This window comes from Symsagittifera roscoffensis, chromosome 5 (genome assembly GCF_963678635.1).
Source record: "Symsagittifera roscoffensis chromosome 5, txSymRosc1.1, whole genome shotgun sequence".
NCBI lineage: Eukaryota > Metazoa > Xenacoelomorpha > Acoela > Convolutidae > Symsagittifera > Symsagittifera roscoffensis.
In genome coordinates, this window is record NC_087066.1 from 23,412,178 (window position 1) to 23,433,063 (window position 20,886).

Sequence of the window (20,886 nt, forward strand, 5' to 3'; positions counted from 1 at the left end):
CTCACATTGTTCGACAGAGAGGTCATAAGTTTATATTTAACAAAATATTTCTGGTTAAATAGAGACGGCGCCTCTCAGTCCATATTAAATCTACTATCCGATGTTTTCCACTTGTTTGTAATGTAACTCTTGCGCTAATTTCGACACAATGGCAAATCCGAATTCGCAACATTTGCGGTACGAAAATGACTGACTGCGCCTAAAGGCAAACGAAAAAAAATAAGAAAAATTGATAAATAAAATTAAAAAAAAAAACGTTTTCGTCAACAAAATTTTTAAATATTGCAGGAAAAGCCCGAAATAACCGGAAAAATTACCTGCACGATTAGAAACTTTACAAATAGCTTCCTCAATGCTAGAACAAAAACGAATTTTCAAAAACTCTATTTTGCAGAACTAAGCCGACAAAAATTAGCAGGCAATAAATTACATTAGCCGAAATTTCCAGTTTACATAAGCAAGGGTCTTGGCTTTTTCGTCTCAATCATGGGTGTTACAGAAACATAAGAAAAAGCTGAATATAAGAAAAGTCGAGGTACGGGAACTACGCGAATCAAATAAACAGACGGACGATAGTCCGAAAAAGCACAAAAACTCACAACAAGCAAAAAAAAGTCCCGGCCGGATTCGAACCACAATCCTTAGGTCTCGAGCAGTTGTGTTACCTCTACCACAGATAGTTAATTGCATTTGACTTTATAGTTACCAAGCGGTAACCTAGCCGAAAATAACTGAGCTGAAACCCTTCATGCCGAAAAAACACTTTTCCCTCAATTTTTCCCTCAGAACACATACACGCGCACAAGAAAAATTTACGTCCTCAAACTACGCAATAAGAGGCCACTAAATCGATATAAAATAAGTCGAAACCTTTTACGCCGAATCAAAAAAAAACAAAAGAAAAAGGAAATTTTAACGAATAGAGTTGGTAAAACTACAACTAACAAAAAGCAAATTTCGAATAGACAGGATATTCAAAATGCTAACAAGCTCAAATTATGTATGTTGCAACATTATGTATGTTGCAACAGGGTAATAACTCAAATCAATTACCCTTCGCTCCTCTTCTCCCATGGCTTTCCATTTGCTGGAGAGAAGGGCAGACACCTCTTTGATATCCATACCCTTGAAATTGTGACCCTCACTGCGCATGAAGTATGCATAGCCTGTCATTGGCCGTTTTGGGGGACGAACATCAGTCTTCGAATCTTTCTTCTTCACTAAACAAAATTTGGGAAATGAATTTTTTTTACAATTTACGCCAACATCAGTAGCATGCAGAGGGGGGGGGGGTGTGAAAATTTAACCTATATACCCACCAAAAATATAAACTTTTATTATTTATTATGTTCGTTTTTGGCGGAACGATCCTTGAGGTGGGGAGGGGTCATATGTCGTTGAAAACAAGACTTTTGCTCTACGCATTTGAAAATGGGGAGATATAGCGAGTGGAGCAATTGCGAAGGTCTTTGCTTATCAACCAAAAGATTGCTGGTTAGAGGGAGCTCGATGCTTGAGGTTGCCGTTGAGACAACAGCTCCCATTCGAGGAAAATTTGTTTAAAAATGCAAGCAGGTCTTAATCAGATACGTTATCGTTTTCTTTTCAAAAAAGAGCAAAATAGTTCAAATGATGACACTATCTAGCGTCGGAATGTCCTGAGTATTGTTCTTAAATGTGCCGTTATCGTTAGCAAATTGCCTGTGACGCAGAATACTTTTAGAAAAAAGGTCATTGTACTGTTTCGGCAGAGCCCAAAAAATTGAAATGGCTGGCCTAAAAGAGTTGGGAAATTAACCCCTAGAAAAATTTCCTATGCACACCACTTGCTTCAAAGATATTTTCACATGCCAACTTAGAGGACAACTCCAGCTAGTTTTTAGCAATATAAGCTCAAAAATGATCAAGGGTACTGGCAGATCTAAAAATTTCACGAGACGTCTAATTTTCTAACATTTCGATTCGAGTACATTTTCGGAAGGCTACCTAACTTGATTTTCCGAGCATTCCAGAAACGTCAGAGAACTCAATTCTTCCCGATATTTCTATCGCATTCACAGAAAAATATATAAATTTCTAGCGCACAAGTTACGAAGATTTTCACTCATGCGACGGAAGTCATGGCTAATAGAGCTATTATTCACCTTTATTTTCAGAATACGTCGGTGTCAACTTAAATTTCAACAAATGACCAGGGATATTAAGCATCTTACCTTTTTTGTTCTCAGAAAACGTCACCATCTTCGCTTTTTTTCCTGTCGACTTTTCTTTTTTGGTATCCTTGTCACTGTCTTCCTCTGAGGAGTCTTCGCCACCTCCTTTTTCTTTTGAATCTGACTTATCATCGTCACTGTCCACATCTACGTCATCTCCGTCAGATCCTTCGTCTCCCGAGGATCCTGGAGGCCTAAGAATGGACAAATCAAATAAGAACGTCAATTAGGGGAGCGATGGTGAAGTGTTTACGTCTCAGCCAACATTACCCAGCCAAGAAAAATAGCCACAAAAACTGCATGTAGATCTTAACCAGGGGCACAACAGCGGTTCTCCTTGTTGAGCTGAGCAGCTTGCATGTTGGTCCATTACCTTGTGGCTAAATCGTCTTTGTCTTAAAAATTATATTAACACGAACATCAGATTCTCCGAAGGAATAATAACGGAGCATTACGGAAAAAGTACTTTTTATAACTACAGGAGCATTCCAATTAAGTAAACTAATTGAGGCCTGAAAAGCCAGTCTTAATTTACTTGATGCCTCTAGCGTCTCCAAAAGAATTGCATTTCGATTAGTTAAAGAAATAATCCCTCATTCGCACGTTTAAAACAGAGATAACCTACATGGTGCAACTCCAAAATTTTGAAAGCAACTCGAAAATTTTAAAAATTTTACAAAATCATACTGCCTTACACTTGAACGATTTTTTTACCATTCAATGAGCTATAATGTTTGAAGCATCCTTCTATTATACTTTATCCTCCAAAGACAAAGAAATATTAGTGGTATCAGGCCACGAGTATCATCTTAAACGTAAGAAAAAAATCACTACGAACTGGAACTGCACAAAATACCAGACTCATAAAAGCCGAGCAACATCAATAACAGGCGTAAATTTTATTGAAACTAGGGGTGAGCATAATCATGACGGGAAACCTGATGCTCGACTAGTTTTGAAAAACATCAAGGACCTGAGCGAGAGTAACACCCCGACCGTCGCAGTCGCCGCAGCAATTCAGCCCATAACAGACAAAATTGCCACTCAATAGCTCTACTAAATGAATCAAATTTAATTCGAACTGCACAACTCATGCGCAAGCAACGAGAACAGGTTTTACCAGTCTCTCCAGCAACAAGAAATTTCTAAATACCCGAGCTATTTAAGAACTTTGTAATATTTGATACTCCGCATTTGGCGACCCGGAATTTTTTTCAAAATTTTGGTTGGATGACGGAACTTTCAAAGTTACTCCTAAATTGTTTTATCAACTTTACTCCATACATATAAGTCTTTCAGAAATAGCCAAACAAAACGGAAAAAACCTACTATCGTTTCTTAGAACCCTAAAAACTTAAACATGACTGTAATGCTGAAAAAATTTTGCTGGATTTCGAGCAGGCCGCTCTTCAAGCGGTCCGAAAAAACTTCCCAGAGTCCAAGCTGTCTGGAATTTTTCTCATCTTTCTCAAATTTTTAACCTCACTGGCTTTCGAAAACGAAGAACAAATAGGAAACTCGTACGATAAAATAGTCGAGGATATTCAAATATCATGCGATCGCACCATAAAATAATGAGAAAAAAAATTGCAAAGGTTGACGAGATCTGCCTCTCTTTTGGGTCAAATTACATAAAAAGCCTCGTCCCGAACCGAGAAGTCCTATTCCTCTCCTTCACTTCGGAACCAAAGCGATGCGCCAACATCCGGTTTGACAAGAACAACAAAAGCTGTGGAGGGCTGGCATTAAGGCATACATTCATATTTTAGTTGTTCACACCCTGGTATTAGAGTGGTAATTGAAAACTTGCAAAAAAGACGCCTCCCTTCAAAAACTTAGTTTCTTTAACGCCTCGAGCGGGCACCAGGTTACAAAAAAGAAAAAGTGCACAATATAATGCAGGTTTACAAAGGGAAAACTGATTTGCACTTCTTTCACGCTTTGGCGAACTTAAGCTAAACATTTATTCATTTGTTCTTTGTATTCATTTAAATTGAAATGTTGTTTGTCAGTTTTTTGAGAAAAGACGTCTTCTTGCAGCCTCACGGAGACGTAACCGCAATGGCTTGACTCGCATTTGAAAAGTACTGTCTCGAGCAATTTAATCCCGGAAAAATCGCTCCTTTGGCGAGACGCTAGGTTGGGACTAGAGGCTGGCAAATTCTTTACACATTGCGTTGTATGCCGACAGTTCAAAAAATTGTTAAATTTTAAATGACTGGCATTTGAAAAAACTAAGATCGATCAAAGTTTCGGTCGCAACCAGTTTTCATTCCATAAGTCATTTAAACTTAGCCAATTAACCTATTATTGGCAAGAGTATTTTCAAGGTCAAGTTCAATTTTCAAGGTCAAGTTCAAACTTGAATCATGCCGATCGGATTAGTTTTCAAGTCTAGACTATCGGCAAGGTCATTTCTTGTTCAAATCTAAACAGCATTTAGCAGCTTGCATGTTACTTTGTTTTGCTTCGCAAAAACTTTCGCAATTAAAGCTTTTATGTTTACCGACGCCATGGATCCGAATTCTTTTCAAGTAAGTTTCTTTTTGATTCCAACAATTGTTATTAAAAAGGGGTTAAATTGTAGAGGGGTTATCTAGTTCTGGGGTTATATGAGAGGAGGTTAAGAAAAAGGGGTTTAAAAAACGGGGGTAACAATCTTTGGAACCAAATACTTAATAACAAAAATATCTCCTTTTGCAAACTTTATGAATTTTACGCGGTTAACCCATTTAATCAGATTGTATTTTTCTGCATACTTTTTACCTCACTGTATCAAAAGCCAAAACTGAACTTTATTTGATACTTCTAAGCTTCTCAGCTTGAAATTGTCGTTAATAATCCCGAATGCCAGAAATTAGTTCGAATCAAATAGAAAACGTCACGAAAATGTGAAAAAAAAACAATAGAGGCTTTTCTTTCCTTCAAATTTCATATCAACTCACTTGTAATCCAGATCCTCGCTACTTTCGCTGTCTTCATTGATCTCCATTCAATTACGAGCCAAAATATCTGAAATACAGATAATACTTTTTAAGTAACTTAAGAATTACAGTAATACAAAAAAATCGTGATAAAATCGAGGCATTCCAGAAACCAAACAAAACACATTAATTGAAACGGTGGCAAAAATACACTTCGCGGTGGCAAAAATACCAGGGACAAAGCTTTGAAGGCTGATGTGAAGTTCTTTGCCTAGCAAAATTTCTGGTACAGACGGAATCAATCATACATTTTACAGAAAGACACTTATTTCAAAAAGCTGGCCGAAAAACTTTCAGCTACACATCTCAGCAACCTCCGCATACTGACATAACAAATACATTCAGAAACGACAGCTATGATTTAACATATTCTGCTGAAATTCCGGAAATAGAAAATGGGCAATAAAACTAGTCGGTGGATATGCGAAATACTTTGAGAAAAAACAAAGAGCACTTGAGTAAAAATAGAGGTAAGAACAGGCCGCAAATGAAACCTATACTTCCAAGTTTTAGTAGGTTTGTGACTAATAAGCTTTCATGTCCATTAAGCATTCGGCAGTACCTAGGCCTCGAGGTCGATTTGAAAGACTACTGCCACTTGAAGTCAAACGCAATCTTTTGAGCCATTTCGACTTTTTGAAGATCGTATTTTGTCTTGACTTTGGCAAGCGAGTCTGATAGAGAGCTTCAAAATAAACCAAAATTCAAAGTTACAAAAACAGCAAGAAAAAAAGATGAAGAGCAAGCCAAAAAAAGGAAAAATCACATTGCTAACACAGAGGCGAAGGAATAATAACGGAGCATTACGGAAAAAGTACTTTTTATAACTACAGGAGCATTCCAATTAAGTAAACTAATTGAGGCCTGAAAAGCCAGTCTTAATTTACTTGATGCCTCTAGCGTCTCCAAAAGAATTGCATTTCGATTAGTTAAAGAAATAATCCCTCATTTGCACGTTTAAAACAGAGATAACCTACATGGTGCAACTCCAAAATTTTGAAAGCAACTCGAAAATTTTAAAAATTTTACAAAATCATACTGCCTTACACTTGAACGATTTTTTTTACCATTCAATGAGCTATAATGTTTGAAGCATCCTTCTATTATACTTTATCCTCCAAAGACAAAGAAATATTAGTGGTATCAGGCCACGAGTATCATCTTAAACGTAAGAAAAAAATCACTACGAACTGGAACTGCACAAAATACCAGACTCATAAAAGCCGAGCAAGCCGAGGTTTGTGACTAATAAGCTTTCATGTCCATTAAGCATTCGGCAGTACCTAGGCCTCGAGGTCGATTTGAAAGACTACTGCCACTTGAAGTCAAACGCAATCTTTTGAGCCATTTCGACTTTTTGAAGATCGTATTTTGTCTTGACTTTGGCAAGCGAGTCTGATAGAGAGCTTCAAAATAAACCAAAATTCAAAGTTACAAAAACAGCAAGAAAAAAAGACGAAGAGCAAGCCAAAAAAAGGAAAAATCACATTGCTAACACAGAGGCGAAGCGGAGCTTCGCAACCTTTGCGGTGCAAAATCTTATTGCGCTACAAGATAGTGAATGGAAAAAAAAGAAGTAAAAAAAAACTTCTGGAAAATCAAATTGAGAAAAAATAACTTGAAATAAGTCGTAAAATTACAGCCACAAAAACTTGCCGCACGTTTGTATCGGATGAAAATCATAAACAGCCTTTAAAAATGAAAATCATTTACCGAGCGTCAACAAACTTTGGGTCGAAACCTGTTGAGCCGAAAATAAAAAAATTCTCATAAAATTGTTTCTCAAGTTTTTAAAGTTTTTACGACCCATCAAACTGAAGCACATAATCGCATATAGATATATTTTGCCCTGGAAATCATGTACTATAAGTTGACTAACTCGATATACCATGAACTGACGATGTTAAAAATACATTAAAAAAACGAGAAAAAAAACTCAAAATCAGACCTGGTTAATTCACAAATTTGTGAAACTTCAGTTATAGTACCAACTGTTTAAATTGGGAAAAAAAACATGCCTTAAGAAGTAGGCCAATGAAAAACCTACCAGATAAAAAAATGGCTGCTAAAAAAACGGAAAATGAACCAACAGAAACTAGGACGAAAACCACCAACCCGAAAAATTGTGAGCGTTTTTTTGAAAAAGTTAATTCCAATCTGAAACAGGCATTAACTAATTACTATTTGTACGATAGTAGTTCTATTAACTACTTGCATAATAGTAGTTTTATTTGAATTTCAGCATGCCAGAGATGAATGAGTTCAGATGATTGAGTCCTGTGGACAAATTGTTTACGGAAAAAAAATCTAGTCCCCGATTGTAATACCCTTGCTCATCGCAAGGGTAATAAACATTCAATCTCAGAAAGTATAACACTTGGAAAATTGCTACGTATGGAAAGCAGGGAAAACCGGTGCTTCGAAGTTTTGAAAACTCATAAAAAAACGGCATATATTGAAAAAATATATAGAACCTTTGAGAGTACTCTGATACTACCCAATAACAGGGTTCGTAATTTCAAATCTTGATTAGTTTTTTTCCATGAGTTTTTCAATTTAAATTTTAAAACACCATGAAACTTTTTAAACATTACTTAACTTAATTGAAAAGTTTTACTTAACTTTTTATTTTTAAGATGACATAAGAAACGTCACATCCTGGGAACTAAAAGCATATGAGCAGTCGCATTTGGACGCTCAATTTGAAACACCTGAGAGTACTCTCACCGTACCCACCTACATGGCTATGAATTTTTAAATTAAGGTTTCGAAAAAAAATTAAAAAATGAAAACTTACACCTGGAGAAATAAAAATCCTGAGCAGTCATTTGTGGCCGCGAGATTCGCAATCCCCTCGAGTTCTCTGGCAGCTCCCAACTAAAAGCTACTTTTGAAAAAATCGCAAAAAGGTCATTTCTCGAAAACTACGAAGAATTGAGCAGTCATATTTGGAGGTAAGACTAGCAACTCCTGAAAAAACTCTGACAGTCTCTCCCCCCCCCCCCCCCCCCCCCCATTACAAGGAAGAGGACTTCAAAATTCAATTGATATTTTAAAAAATACATTAATTTAGGTTTGCTGGAATGTCTTTGAAAAAAAAATACAAAAAAAGTCATATCTCGAAAACTAGCAAACCCCCAAAGTATTCTCAGACAGCTTCCAAGTAAAGGGTCGGTAATTTCAAAATTTAAAAAGAAAATTGAACTTAAGTTTTCTGAACTTTTTAAAACCACAAAACACGTCATATCTCGTAAAAAACCAAAATTTGAACGGTAATAATTGGAAGTTAGATTCGCAGCCCTCGATAAAACTCTGACAGCCTCCCCAAAAAGAGTGTTGGAAATTTCAAAATTTGACAAAAACTTTTATTTAAGATTTCTGAAAGTTTTTTTTTGAAAAATCACAAAAAATGCCACATTTCGAAAACTGAGAGCATTTGAGCAGTCGCATTTGGGAGCACAACTTATATCTTAAAATTCCTGAGAGTACCCTCACAGTACCCAACTACAATATTAGGAATTTCAAATCTTTTGAATTCTTTAAAATCTAAGTTTTCTAAAAAAAAATTAGAAAATCATGAAACATGTCATATCTCAAAAACTACCAGGATTTGAGCGGTCATATTTGAAGGCAAGATTCGCAATCCATCAGAGTACTCTGACAGCACCCAACTAGAGTGTTAGGAATTTTAAAACTTTTGTAAATTATTTTATAAGTTGAGTTTTCTGAATCACAAAAATTGTCTTATCTCGTACAGTAAAAGGATTTGGGCATTCTTAATTGGAAACCAAATTCGCAACCCCTGGGAAAATCTGACAGCCCCCCACTTTGGTGTAGCTAACTTTTAACTCGGTGGAACAAACGCTAGATTCAAATTGGAAATTCGATTAAAAATTCTTACTCATTGCAATATACGATACAGCTAAACCACGCATAGATACGTTATGCCCTTAACTGTTGCAAAAAAAAAACGCTTTATTATGGCAAGATACGTGTCACAAGCATTTAAATATAGTACAGATTAAACGGACACTTTATGATTATTCCACATTTGCCGTTGGAAAATTAGCTACAATAACTTCAAAAACGAACATCAAAGTTCAAAACCACAAAAACATAAATTGAATGTGATTCGAAATCTTTTAAGACACTTCCTTGATTACTATCCTATCCCTCCCAACGTTTTGTCAGAAAACAAGATTGGGTAGTAGACAAAATATTCACTGTTAAGTTTCTATATGCTAATTCACAACTGATAACAAATACCGGTTATTCAATTTAGTAATTAAACTATCGTTAAAACTGAACATTTCCTAAATGTTAGTTGAAATCAAAATAATCAGGTAGCACACAAGCCTTCGAGCACATTGATTTAAGAAAAAAATAATGTAAAGAAACCTTAACAAACTCTACACCTCTAAGTCCTTCCCGACGAAAAGAACAAGTCATAAACCAAAATATGAAAACTAAAATCGCAGCAAGATCTGAAAAAGTGATTCTTATCTTTTTTTTGTGAATTGCACAATTTCAAATTTGATTTGAATCTCCGTTCAAAACTCTAAACATACTTCATTGGGGCGAAAATTTAGTTATATTTTTACTTGAAAATAAATCATTTAACTGAAAAATTTGGACTCCGTGAATCGAAATCAATCTTGATTTGAAATCTATTTGACCCCACAACGGATAACTAAGGTTCTTGTATTTCCCGTTATAACAAAAAAGAACGGCATTTGAGTTCTTACATTTGTTTACCTTTGTTCCGATTTTCGAAAAAAGTGAAGAGTATTGTGAGGATCTATCGTTCCTTCTCGGGTCGAATTTCAATTTGCATGAACAATTTTGAAAAAGCTTGTTGATTGAAGTTAATGATATGACCGGAGAACAAAGTTATAAGCGCGTGTCAAAATTGCAGACTTTGACTAATTCATGCGCTCTACAAAATGGTGGCAAGTCAACGTGCTGAAAAGTCAGGCTGCTTCAATTATCAAGTGTGCCCGGTAGCCGAATTTTAAAGCTATCATGGACTTGCTTGGGTAAATCCTTTTCAGGGCTGAAGCGTTTTCGCTGATGAAGAAGTTTAAACTGAGTTCTTCATCTAATAGGACATGCGTATTTGCTCCTTAAAATTCATTTTAAGTTACATTCGACAAAGTTTATGGAAAACTGAAATTTTCACCTACATTAGTTCTCCGGATTCTATGATTTATTCTTAAATGACAACAAAACAATGAACAATGCTTCCCGCAATTTAGACAGCCTGATATTTCAGCAGCATGTTTTTTCGACCACAAAGTCAGCTCAAAATGAAACTGGCGCAAGTAAAAATTGTTTCCATCAACAGATTATTCGATTTTGTACGCACATAACATGGTTTTGAAAATAAATACTTGCGATAACAACTTGCGATACAACACAAACATAAAAATGGTTCGAAAAAGTAGGCGCAACAAAAATTTCATATGTCTCGATAAAAAACTAGGGATCCCGCTAAAAAGAGGTAACTGTTTGATATTTTTGAAATTATACTGATGCAGGATGAAATGGGTAATTTAAAATATTGTACTTTGCCCAAAACCTTAGTTGTTTCTCTACTCAAATAAGCTGAATTTTCCCAAGGACATCACATGTTTCTTCGAAAAGTTAACGAGTCGCCGCTTCATCCGTCAAATTTTTGATATTGGTTCTTTCGATTGAACAGTGCATCTCATTTCTGATAGGGAAGTTTCTAAGAAACATCAAAAAAAATTCTAAGAAGTTCAAACCTTCTAAGTTCGCAAAATTGATTTCCAGAAATACAAGTTTTTACTGTAAAAAGTAGGTCGTGGCCAGAGAAAATGCCGAAAACTGAGTTTCTCGATTGAACACAACTTAAGAATTGGCAGGATAGTTATCGAGAAAAGTTTCCAAAAATGGTCAAAGTTTCAAAACTTTGACATTTTTGAAAGCCATAACTTTTTTGAAAAAGAGTTTTGAGTTGCAGTTTAGGCAGACAAACTTTTAATAATCTTAATCTGGTGCTTCGATAATACCCTTGATATCAGAATTGGCAGGATAGTAGCGAAAGTAAAAAAAAAATTCCAAAAACCGGTCATCAAATTAAAAATTTGACTTTTCCGAGGTCCATAACTTTTTGAGAAAAAACTGAGCGTATTCGATTCGGAAGAAAGGCTTCTCACAATCCGCTAATCCAATTTAACCCAAAACCTCAGATTTGTGAGGTAAATTCGAGAAAAGTTTCAAAAAACGATCAAAAAATCAAAACTTTGACTTTTCAGAGGGACAACTTTTTGAATAAAAAAACTGACCGCACAAGCAAAAGAGCTTCACACAACCCGTTCTTTCCAATGAACCCAAAATCTCAGATTTGGCGAAGTGGTTTTCAAGAAAACGAAAAAAAAACATCCAAAAATATGGGTTGAATTTTACCCCACAGACTTTAGACAGTGGGGTAAAGTAAGGAGAGACTAGGGGATAATAGGGAATAGGGGAGAGAATAGCAGTTTTCAAAAATCGGCAAGATAGTTGCAAAAAAGGAAAAAATTTCTGAAGCTTCTCAAAAAATATATTTGAAAAAAAAACAAATTCCATACATTTTCATTATACCTTTTTATATCATACAGGGATTCTAGAAAAATACTTCAAGCTTACCGTTCGAAATTTAAATTAGCAACGGAGCAAAATTTACGAAGTGGAAACAATTCCGACAATCTTTCAGCAGAATTTAGGTGGGACGAAAAAAAATTCAATTTTTTCCGTCTCAAGGACCCCCAGAAACTACAATGAACAACAATCTGCAACCATAACAACATTTTGCCAAAGCAACCGTATTACCTCCAGTCTAAGTTGGAGGGCACCTGGAAGTTGTTGACGTTCGACTCTAAAGCTGTTGTAGGAAAAGTTGTTAACGGGAAAAAGTATTGTTCCCGATTACAAGACCCATGCTTTCGCAAAAAGAAACATAGCCAACAATCAGTTGGAAAAGAGTAATAAACGCGAAGAAACTCAAAAAAAACAGACGTGTTTTTACAAAAATCTTCAAATTTTGAACTTCGAAAAAAAGATGGCTTTAAAGCTCTTTGAACTTGTAGAACAATTTATAATGAACACTTTTTTGTTTATATTATCCCAATTTGAGAAAACTGGATCAAAAGGTGAATGTTTTATTTTGCTGGGAAATCTGATAATTAATATCCATTTTCGAAATTAAAAGTCGATCACGTTTTTCGTGACCTTTACAACTTTGCTGTTCGATAGTGGAGTTTGCCTTCCTTTTATCAATAAAAATGCACTGAACTTAAAAAAAAATCTTAAGTCAAACCGCGAAAAAATCAAAATTGAGGGTGAACAAATTTTAAGACTGGTTCCTGAAAAAAAGTCAGCAAGAACGATAAAAAGACCGATGGAAAATTTTTGAACATTCTTCAACTATCGAATTTCGTTAATGCTCTTTGAATTTCAAGAATGTTTTTTTTCGAGTTAATTAATTTAGAGACAAGTGGATCAATAGTTAATTTTTTCATTCTGCTGTGAGTTCAGAAAAATCACGTCTATTTTCACGTATTCTACACTTCCAGAAAATTCACGTCCTTTAAATTTTTGCTGTTCGATAAAGGATTTTTTCTATCTTTCAACAAAGAAAATGAACTGAACTTAAAAAGAAATAACAAGTCAACCCGCGAAAAATCAAATTTGAGCCTGAAAAAAGAACTTATTCCTGAAAAAAAATCACCACCTATATAGGTGAGAATCACTTATTTTTGTGCTTCAAATGTTGAATCGCTGGACTTTTGAATGACCTGACCAAAGAATGCTGTTTGCAACCTTTGAAAAAACGGTACATAAGTTTCCTCATAATAAGTTTGGTAACAACAAAAGTTGACGCATAAATAAAGTATCTCTCTCTCAACCTCATTTTGACCAAACCAACTAAAAGACACTGAGTTTACTCGCGATCAAAAACAACTCTGAGAAAACTGCAGACAGATTATTTCAATTCTCAGAAAAATCTTTACACACAAAGAGCAGAAAACAAAGATCAGAGCTAAGCAATCCTCAAAATTTAATTTACACACTATCATAGTTTAATTAAAATGCGCTAATTTCCATGAAACTATTCCCAAGTTCAACTAACTATCTCAGCATTTTCTTGGTCCGTGTTTGTAGACGTCCACTTCAGCCATGGCTTTCAACGGGTTCAAACTCAGAGTACAGCTCTTGTATAACATGGGCGAAAAAGGGCGCAGAGTGGGTCAAATCACTGGAAAGTAGGTGAGAGTATGACTCATAGAGAAATGTCTCCACAGGCATGATGTGCCACTTGTTCTCCATCTTCTCCAGTTCCAGGAAGTAGTTGTCAGACTCGCTGATTGTGGTTTCACTTGGAGGTGGTCTGAATATTGGCACAAGGATCACCACTTTAGCCTCTGTCTTCTTGAATTCCACTTCATATCTGGAAATCACTTTCATATCTTGATCTAACGTTAATTAGATCTAACGTAAATTTTTTTTTGATCTTGATCTAACGTAAATTTGTTTTTGAAAATCTGAACAGATACATGACGCAATATTTCGTTTAAAATCTTTTGGCTTCAACCTTGGATAGAAAATGATGGAACTTATTTTTACTGACTGATGTTTGTTGCCTGTTGCAACTCAAAAAGGAGTAAATACAAAAACAACAGAACGATGATCCTTGAATTTGGATGCTACTCCTTAATGTGATACAATTGCGCTTGACCTCTAATTTGCTCTAGCGTTACTTACCCGAGACATCGGATGATCTCTCGCATATCCTTCAATCTCGTTTTGCATGCCTGGAACAACGCTTCCAGAGTCAGCATTCTAAATCAAACAAGCGCATTTGAGTCACTTTAAAAACGATGCCACTATCAAAACATAGCCTGACACTTGGAAAATAGTAATGAGCGCAAGAAAAGAAAAAAACTGACTTATTTTTTTGGAAATACTTCGCCTCGAACTTCAAAAAAAAATGCATTTAAAGCTCTTTATTTTCAAGAGCAATTCATGATGCCTTCTTTAAATAAAATTAACCCAATTTAATAAAACTGGATCATTAGGTGAAGCTTTGATTCCGCTGGAAATCCATAAATTAAACTTACTTTTGAACCTAGAAGTCGTTCACGTTTTTTGCGCCATTTCCACGTTCGTATTCGGAGAGTGTTATTTACGTGCTTTAATTTTCAGCAGATGAATTTCAATTGAACTCAAAAAGTGCATATAGACCTAATTGCATTTATTAATGCATTAATATGTATGAATGCACATCTGTAGTTATTAGAGCATTTTAAGATTTTTCCTGAAAAAAATCACTAAAAACGTTCAGCATTCAAGATTTTCTTGAGAACCGATGACCTGCCAGATAGGCGGACTGCTGTTTAACCAGATTCGCAATGGGGCGACATTATCAACTTCACGCGTCGGAAAATAATTTGAATAAAAACGAACTTGAAAAAAAAACTGAAGTAAATCTGACAATGAAACATGCCAATAGACAGTTGAAAAAGTCGTTAGATGCAAAAAAAACGGAAAAGTATATATATGAACTGAAAGCTCTTTGAAATTGAAGAACAACTTAAGATTGATACTTTTTTCGATAAAATGGACTCAATTTGAGAAAATTGGATTGAAAGGTGAATTTTTCCGCTGGGAAATCTAAAAACTAAATCCACTTTCAAAACTAAGAGTCAACCACGTTTTTCGTGACCTTTGCACTTTTTCTATTCGATAGTGGAGCTTAACAAAGGAAATGAACTAAAAAAAATCAAGACGCACCGCGCAAAATCAAATTTGAACCTCGGAAAAAAAATCGAAAACAAAAGACCATCACGTCCTATTTATGACTCTTAACTACGTTCATCTACTCTTTAAAAAAAGGCGACGCGGAGTTTCACACCAGCTGCTGTACATTAAAAGCATGGCATGGTTAGCTAGCTGACAGAAAATAGCAGATGCCAAAAAACCTTGAAAAAAAATATCGTTATAAATTTCGTACAATTTTTTCTTAATCTGTCGGACAATTGTTCGACAGTCTTGACAATTTCCGCAGTTGAGATACCATTGAAACAAATTTACAGAGAGGCGCAGCGCACTTCGCAAACAAAAGCGACAAAACGCCGAGAAGTAGACTCCATTTAAAAAAAAACTGTTCATCGTTTATCATTGATGCTCACTCTTTTTCCAGAGTTTGGTACTCTGTCGATCCCTGAACACAAGAGGCCATAGTTCGGTCACCCACAGGTACAGCCATACTCTCATTCATCAGTCTCTGCTTCTCAGCCGCTAGTCTCAGTGTCTTCTCTTTCAAATGTGCATTCTCACTCCTCAGTTGAGCCAGTTCAGTATAGATGGCTCGCTTCATTTCAGTCGCAAGGTCTTCTTTCAGAGTCACAACTTGAAAAAATAGGTTGATTTAAACGAAATGATGCACTATGGATAATGCTTATAAATTATTGCTTCCTTATGATTATGACGCAAGCTTATTGGGATAAAATACTCCCAGTGGCTTTGCTTCACCTCAATAACCCAGGTCAAGATATTTCAAGTATACCTTGAAATAAAATTTCGTGACTTTTCTGGGAACTATCTGCCAAAAATAGCCATTACTCTTCAAACTTTTGAAGAAGATGACAAGCAAAGGCACTAATATCATTGTTGTTTCCGAAAAAAAGCAAAAATTAACTACATATAATATATGACGTTTTACATGTTCAAAAAAAAAACTTAATCAGTGATATATTGCTCCCTTTTTTAACCTTTGAATCCCTCGGCTGAATTGGTCCTGGTCTCCAGATTTTCCTTCTCCAAATTCATCGCTGTCCTGTCCAATGAAGCACCTTCCATCGTCTTCTCCAAATCCTGTCTGGTAGAACTTTGACTAGTTAGTAAAAGACTTAAATCTCCGGTCTGGTTCGCAAATGTGGCGTCTGATTCAGTGGCTCTGGTTCGATTCAACAGTACTTTCTGCAATTCTTGTGCCTGAAACTGACTATTGTGAGTTTATTTAGAGAAAAAAGACAATGAAGAGACAAATTCGAAAAGGTTGTTAACGTGGGCTATTGCACCAAAACTAACAAAATTGTTTTAAGATAGATTTGATTATAAACCAGCAAAATTAACCAGAAAAATTAACCATTTACAAAATTAACCAGAGAAACAAATTACCACAACGTTACTCTAAAGGACGAGACTATTGAACAGCAGAAAATTTTTCGATATCAAGTATGAACTGCTAAAAATTTATTGAACACATTGATGTTCTCGGTGAAAACAAAATGACAAAAGTTTGCGAACTTTTGAAAGGTTATGAAAGTTTCTCTCGTCCAAGCACCTTGTAACATCTTGCAACATATATTACAAAATGGTGTTTTGGCTCACGCATCCAAAAAATAGCAAAGTAAATTTTCGAGATTAAAAATAACGAAGCGCTTATTAAGAACAAGGATAGCCGGATGTTCCCACCATAGTCTTAAAAAATCCAAAATTTTTCGGCGTGGTGTGATAAGAGCTGAACAAAAAAAAACTCGGGATTAGGTATATACGACAGCCATTCTTAAATAAGTAAATTGAAAAACAATTATGGAGAACAATTACTAGAAAAACGAAAAATCGAACAAAAAATTTTCGGAAATTTTTTCAAATTATTTGAAGTGTTTTGAACTTTTGAAAGATTTGATTCCAAAAAGGCGCTAAAATACTCTAACGTTACCCAAGTAAAACTAAGTTTTTATGTTATAAATTAAGCTATTGTAAGGTTTTAGGCAATTAATCATTAAAATAAAATTGCTCGCTCGCTTTATTCGCTCGAAATACGACGAAAATCAAAAATTTCAAACCGGTTTTTCTCGAAACTGGTACACTTTTTTGAAAATTTTAAGGGGGTTCGAATCACGACTGTAAGGGCTTTAATATGATATATCATTCAACCCAGTCCGATGATTATTTGTGGTACCTGATTTTGCGTGGAAAACTAGAACACACCCGAATACATAGTAAAGTTCCTCCCCATTTTCAATGGTCGGAACAATTATCTTACAAAGACTTAAATACCGAAGTCAAGCATAGTAAAATAAACTATATAAACAAGAAGGAGCTCCACTTGTATGAACTATGGAAAAAGTCTCGGAACTTATCAGATTGAAAGGCCTCTTCATTGATTGCACGAGCTTAGTAAGGGTATCAAGAGAACAAACTATTAGAGTCACGCAGTACGCCAAGAAAACTACCAATTGGTGTACACAATAACTCAGAAGAGTCAATTTTTATTAGGCTACGAAAAAAAAATTATAATTATCTTTAATTATAAACCTAAGTTATCGAAAATCTCAGAACTTCTTCCTTTCAGCAAGTTAACAAACTCAATCATAAATTTAAAGTCTGCTACATTCTGGATAACCAAGATCTTTCAGAAAAAATCGATTAGTTCAGTAAGATCCTACATTACATTTCCGGTCCAGAAGAACTGTGAACCAACCTGTAGATCCTCAGGAACTCTCTCAGATAATAATATTGTTGCCGTGGTTTGTAAACTTATTCAATTAGCAACCCATGATGAAACTACTCGGAACAATTTATTATCAATATAATGATTCGGATTCATCTTATTTACAAAGCCAAGTTTTTAGACAACACTTCGCTTCACAAACACTGTCGAGAACACGACAAAAAGCAGCTCTAGAAAGTGCAATAAAAAAAAGGAATAAGCCTCGAATTAGAAGAAATTCGGCTAGGTCTAGGATTCGATTTGCGACCTACTGCAATATAGAGATTTTGAGTCTCACGAGTCTAACACTAGTCACAAATAAAGCAGCTACATATTATTCTATTAAGTTATTCTATATTATTCTATTCGAGTTTTAATTATTCTTAAGTTTTTTTGAAACAAATAGCTTTTTTCGGTTCATTTGATGAACTAAAATTGCATCAACTTTTAAACTTATTACAACTTGAATGTCAAAGCACATGATATCAAAAAGCTGTACGTGTGCCCCACAAGTGGCACCAATATTTCCGACTTAGGTCAGGAAAAAAGAAGGTTCTTACGCATTCTGTAATAATACATTACGCTGATACTAGTGTTGAAAACAATTGAAACTAGCTATTTGTTACACAGGCAACTTAACAACACGCAGTCAGACTGGAAGTAAAATCACAGATGGGAAAACACTCATTTATTAAAACATCTCACCTGAGCTCTGAGTTCCTTCACAGTCCTATCATAATCTTCCACCATCTCTTTGTAATTCGCCACTTCGCTCTGCAACTCACTGATTATCTGAGCACTTCTTTTATCATCACCCATTCCGCTCTCAACCTCAAACGAAGTCAACAAGTTTGTCTTCGAGTCTCGTTGCTTCTCCGTCAACATCAGTTTCTTCTCGAGGAACCGCATTTTAGTCTCTAATTCCTCTTTTTCCTGTTTCAACTCAGCAATTTCAGCCTCTAATCTCGAATTTGTAGTGTTCAGTTTCTCGCAATTGTCAGACACTGATTCATGTTTGTTGAGAATTGCGTTTTTAGCGTCTATCAATTCTGATTTCACCAGCGCCAATTCTGTCGTTAAACTTTCCAACTTCACTAAAATGGAGTTAGGCGTCACTAAGTCTGGGTAAAACGACTGTATTACAGTACTCCAGCGTTTTAACTCAAATTCCATCACTTGTCGCTTCTCTTCAGCCGGGAGAAGTCTGTCGATCTCAGCCTGAAGATGTTTGTTGGACTCTTGAAGTGTTCGCTTTTCCTCGCTCAGCAACATTGTGTTCCCACTGAGTTCCTTGTAGAACTTTATTTCATCGATGCTCTCGGAATGTTTCGACTGAAGGTCCAGGACTCTTTTTTCCAGACTTCTGTTAGAGGAGTTTATAACTTGAGAGGTCTCAAACTCTTTGAGCTGAAACATTATTCAGATCATAGCTAAACAACAGCCGAGAGAAAGAAATTAACCATGTATCAGTTTCACCCATAAAATATAAACACAAGTGCTCAGGTTTCTATCAAAATACCAGTGTCTTCTTAATTCAATCATAGGTGCCTTTTTTAAATTTACGTTTGGAGCCTACCTGGTTTTCACGACCCTGGTTTTCAAGTGTTTCAATTTAATTTGCCTGGTCCTTCTCCTGCATGCACAAAATTTTCAAAGCAACCCGAGTTTATTACATCTGGTTTCGCTCATTTCTCCTTTAACGCGTTTGGCATCAAATCTAGACAAAACAATGAAAAAATCTACCTTAACTTTGAGATCTTTAATTTCATTTTCCAGTTCATGAATTCGCCCCATCTTCTGCTTCGACTCGAAATGCTTCGAAATGAAACTCTCGTTTTCAGCTATTTTCTCTTTCAGCCGAGCCACCTCACTGTCTTTCTTATTTTGAATCGAGCTTTGCACTTTCATGTATATCTTTTCCCTACTTTGTGCACTATCTAACTGTGACTGAACCTGTCTTAACTTCTCAGACAGCTCCGAAACTTCATTTTCCAGCTTTGAGCTTTTTGTTTTCTCCGCCTGTAAATCCGTTTCATGCTGGAATACAATATTGTTCAATTTAGTTTCCAAGAGTTCGTTTGAGTTCTGGCAATACTCCATTCGTTTTTCTATTTCTCTCAATTGCTCGTTTTTTCGTTCCAATTTAGACTGCAATGTTTTTTGTGTCTCCTGTTTACTTTCCTCAGATTGCCGTAGTTTCTCTTCCAGTATTTCCTTCTCCGCAGTCAGAGTACATACAGATGTTGATAACTTCGTATTTTCAGTCTCCAGGAGAACACGCGCTTGTCTAAACAACGATGGAAACGTAGAAAAATAGTCCAACGAATGACATTACCCAACTTAGAAAACCAATGCACAAAAAATATTTCAAAAAAAAAAACCGGTTCGTATATGGTATCAGGGGCGGATCTAGGATTTTCTCGAGGGGGGGGGGCGAGGAGGAGGAATGGATAGTCAAAAAAATGAAAATTAAATTTTAGGCCGACCAAATTTAGTTTTAAGCATTTCTAAGAAAATTTTTACCAAAAAAATGCGTATTTTTTGGCGCGCGCTCCCCTTTAAAAATAAGTACATATTGAAAAAAATATATACTTAAAAAAAATTAGGGCCAAAATAGATAACTGGATATAGTAGTAAGGGGGACCCTTTGAGTCGGCAGGGGATCGAATCCGAAGGGAAAGGGGGTGTCCGAACTCCCGCGTCCCCCTTAATCCGCTACTGTATGGTATTCACTAGTTCTTAGTATCTGGGCTCTTACTAAGCAAAACCCAATATAGTACCTAATAGAATTACATAAGGGAAATTCATTGATAAATCATATTTCTATTTCGAAGTTTGACCAAAAAAACTTAAAAACATATTATGGCTACTGGCTAGTATATATTACCTCAAGCTCCTGACGTCAAAATCTTTTTGCGATTTTTTTACGCCTGATCCCGGTTCTTTAGCAGCCCCCTTTAAAGTTGATGGGCCTTCTAAGTCCAATTTCTGAACTTTCATTGGCGTGCACTGAAAGTTTTTCCCTTGTAAGGAGACATCAGACACCGAATCAGCCGTGGATTCTCGCTTTTGGGGAAGAGGTATCTTCGACATTTCTATCTGAAACGACAAAACATAGCAAAGTGCAAGTGTTGGAAAAGAGTAATAAACGCAAGCAAACTGGAAAAAAAAGAACCTTCAAGATCCT

The 20,886-nt window shown here is 35.8% G+C and overlaps 2 protein-coding genes across 2 annotated transcripts in view; both read right to left on the reverse strand.

Annotated features, from left to right (window-relative positions):
* Positions 1–20,886, reverse strand: part of LOC134846208 (high mobility group protein 20A-like) — a 60,007-nt gene that overhangs the window by 10,465 nt on the left and 28,656 nt on the right. The window contains exons 2-4 of the mRNA XM_063863471.1: positions 5,159–5,227; positions 2,214–2,407; positions 1,054–1,220 (exon numbers count right to left, since the gene is read on the reverse strand). Of these exons, the coding sequence (XP_063719541.1) occupies positions 1,054–1,220; positions 2,214–2,407; positions 5,159–5,205 (408 nt within the window). The 5' untranslated portion in view covers positions 5,206–5,227. The remainder of the gene's footprint in view (positions 1–1,053; positions 1,221–2,213; positions 2,408–5,158; positions 5,228–20,886) is intronic.
* LOC134846511 (uncharacterized) lies at positions 13,189–20,794 on the reverse strand. Its single transcript, XM_063863892.1, has 7 exons — positions 20,587–20,794; positions 19,443–19,986; positions 18,405–19,106; positions 15,973–16,195; positions 15,391–15,610; positions 13,964–14,041; positions 13,189–13,649 (listed from the first exon to the last, which is right to left on the reverse strand). The coding sequence occupies exons 1-7, from the start codon at positions 20,790–20,792 to the stop codon at positions 13,373–13,375; spliced, it is 2,250 nt and encodes a 749-aa protein (XP_063719962.1). The 5' UTR covers positions 20,793–20,794; the 3' UTR covers positions 13,189–13,372.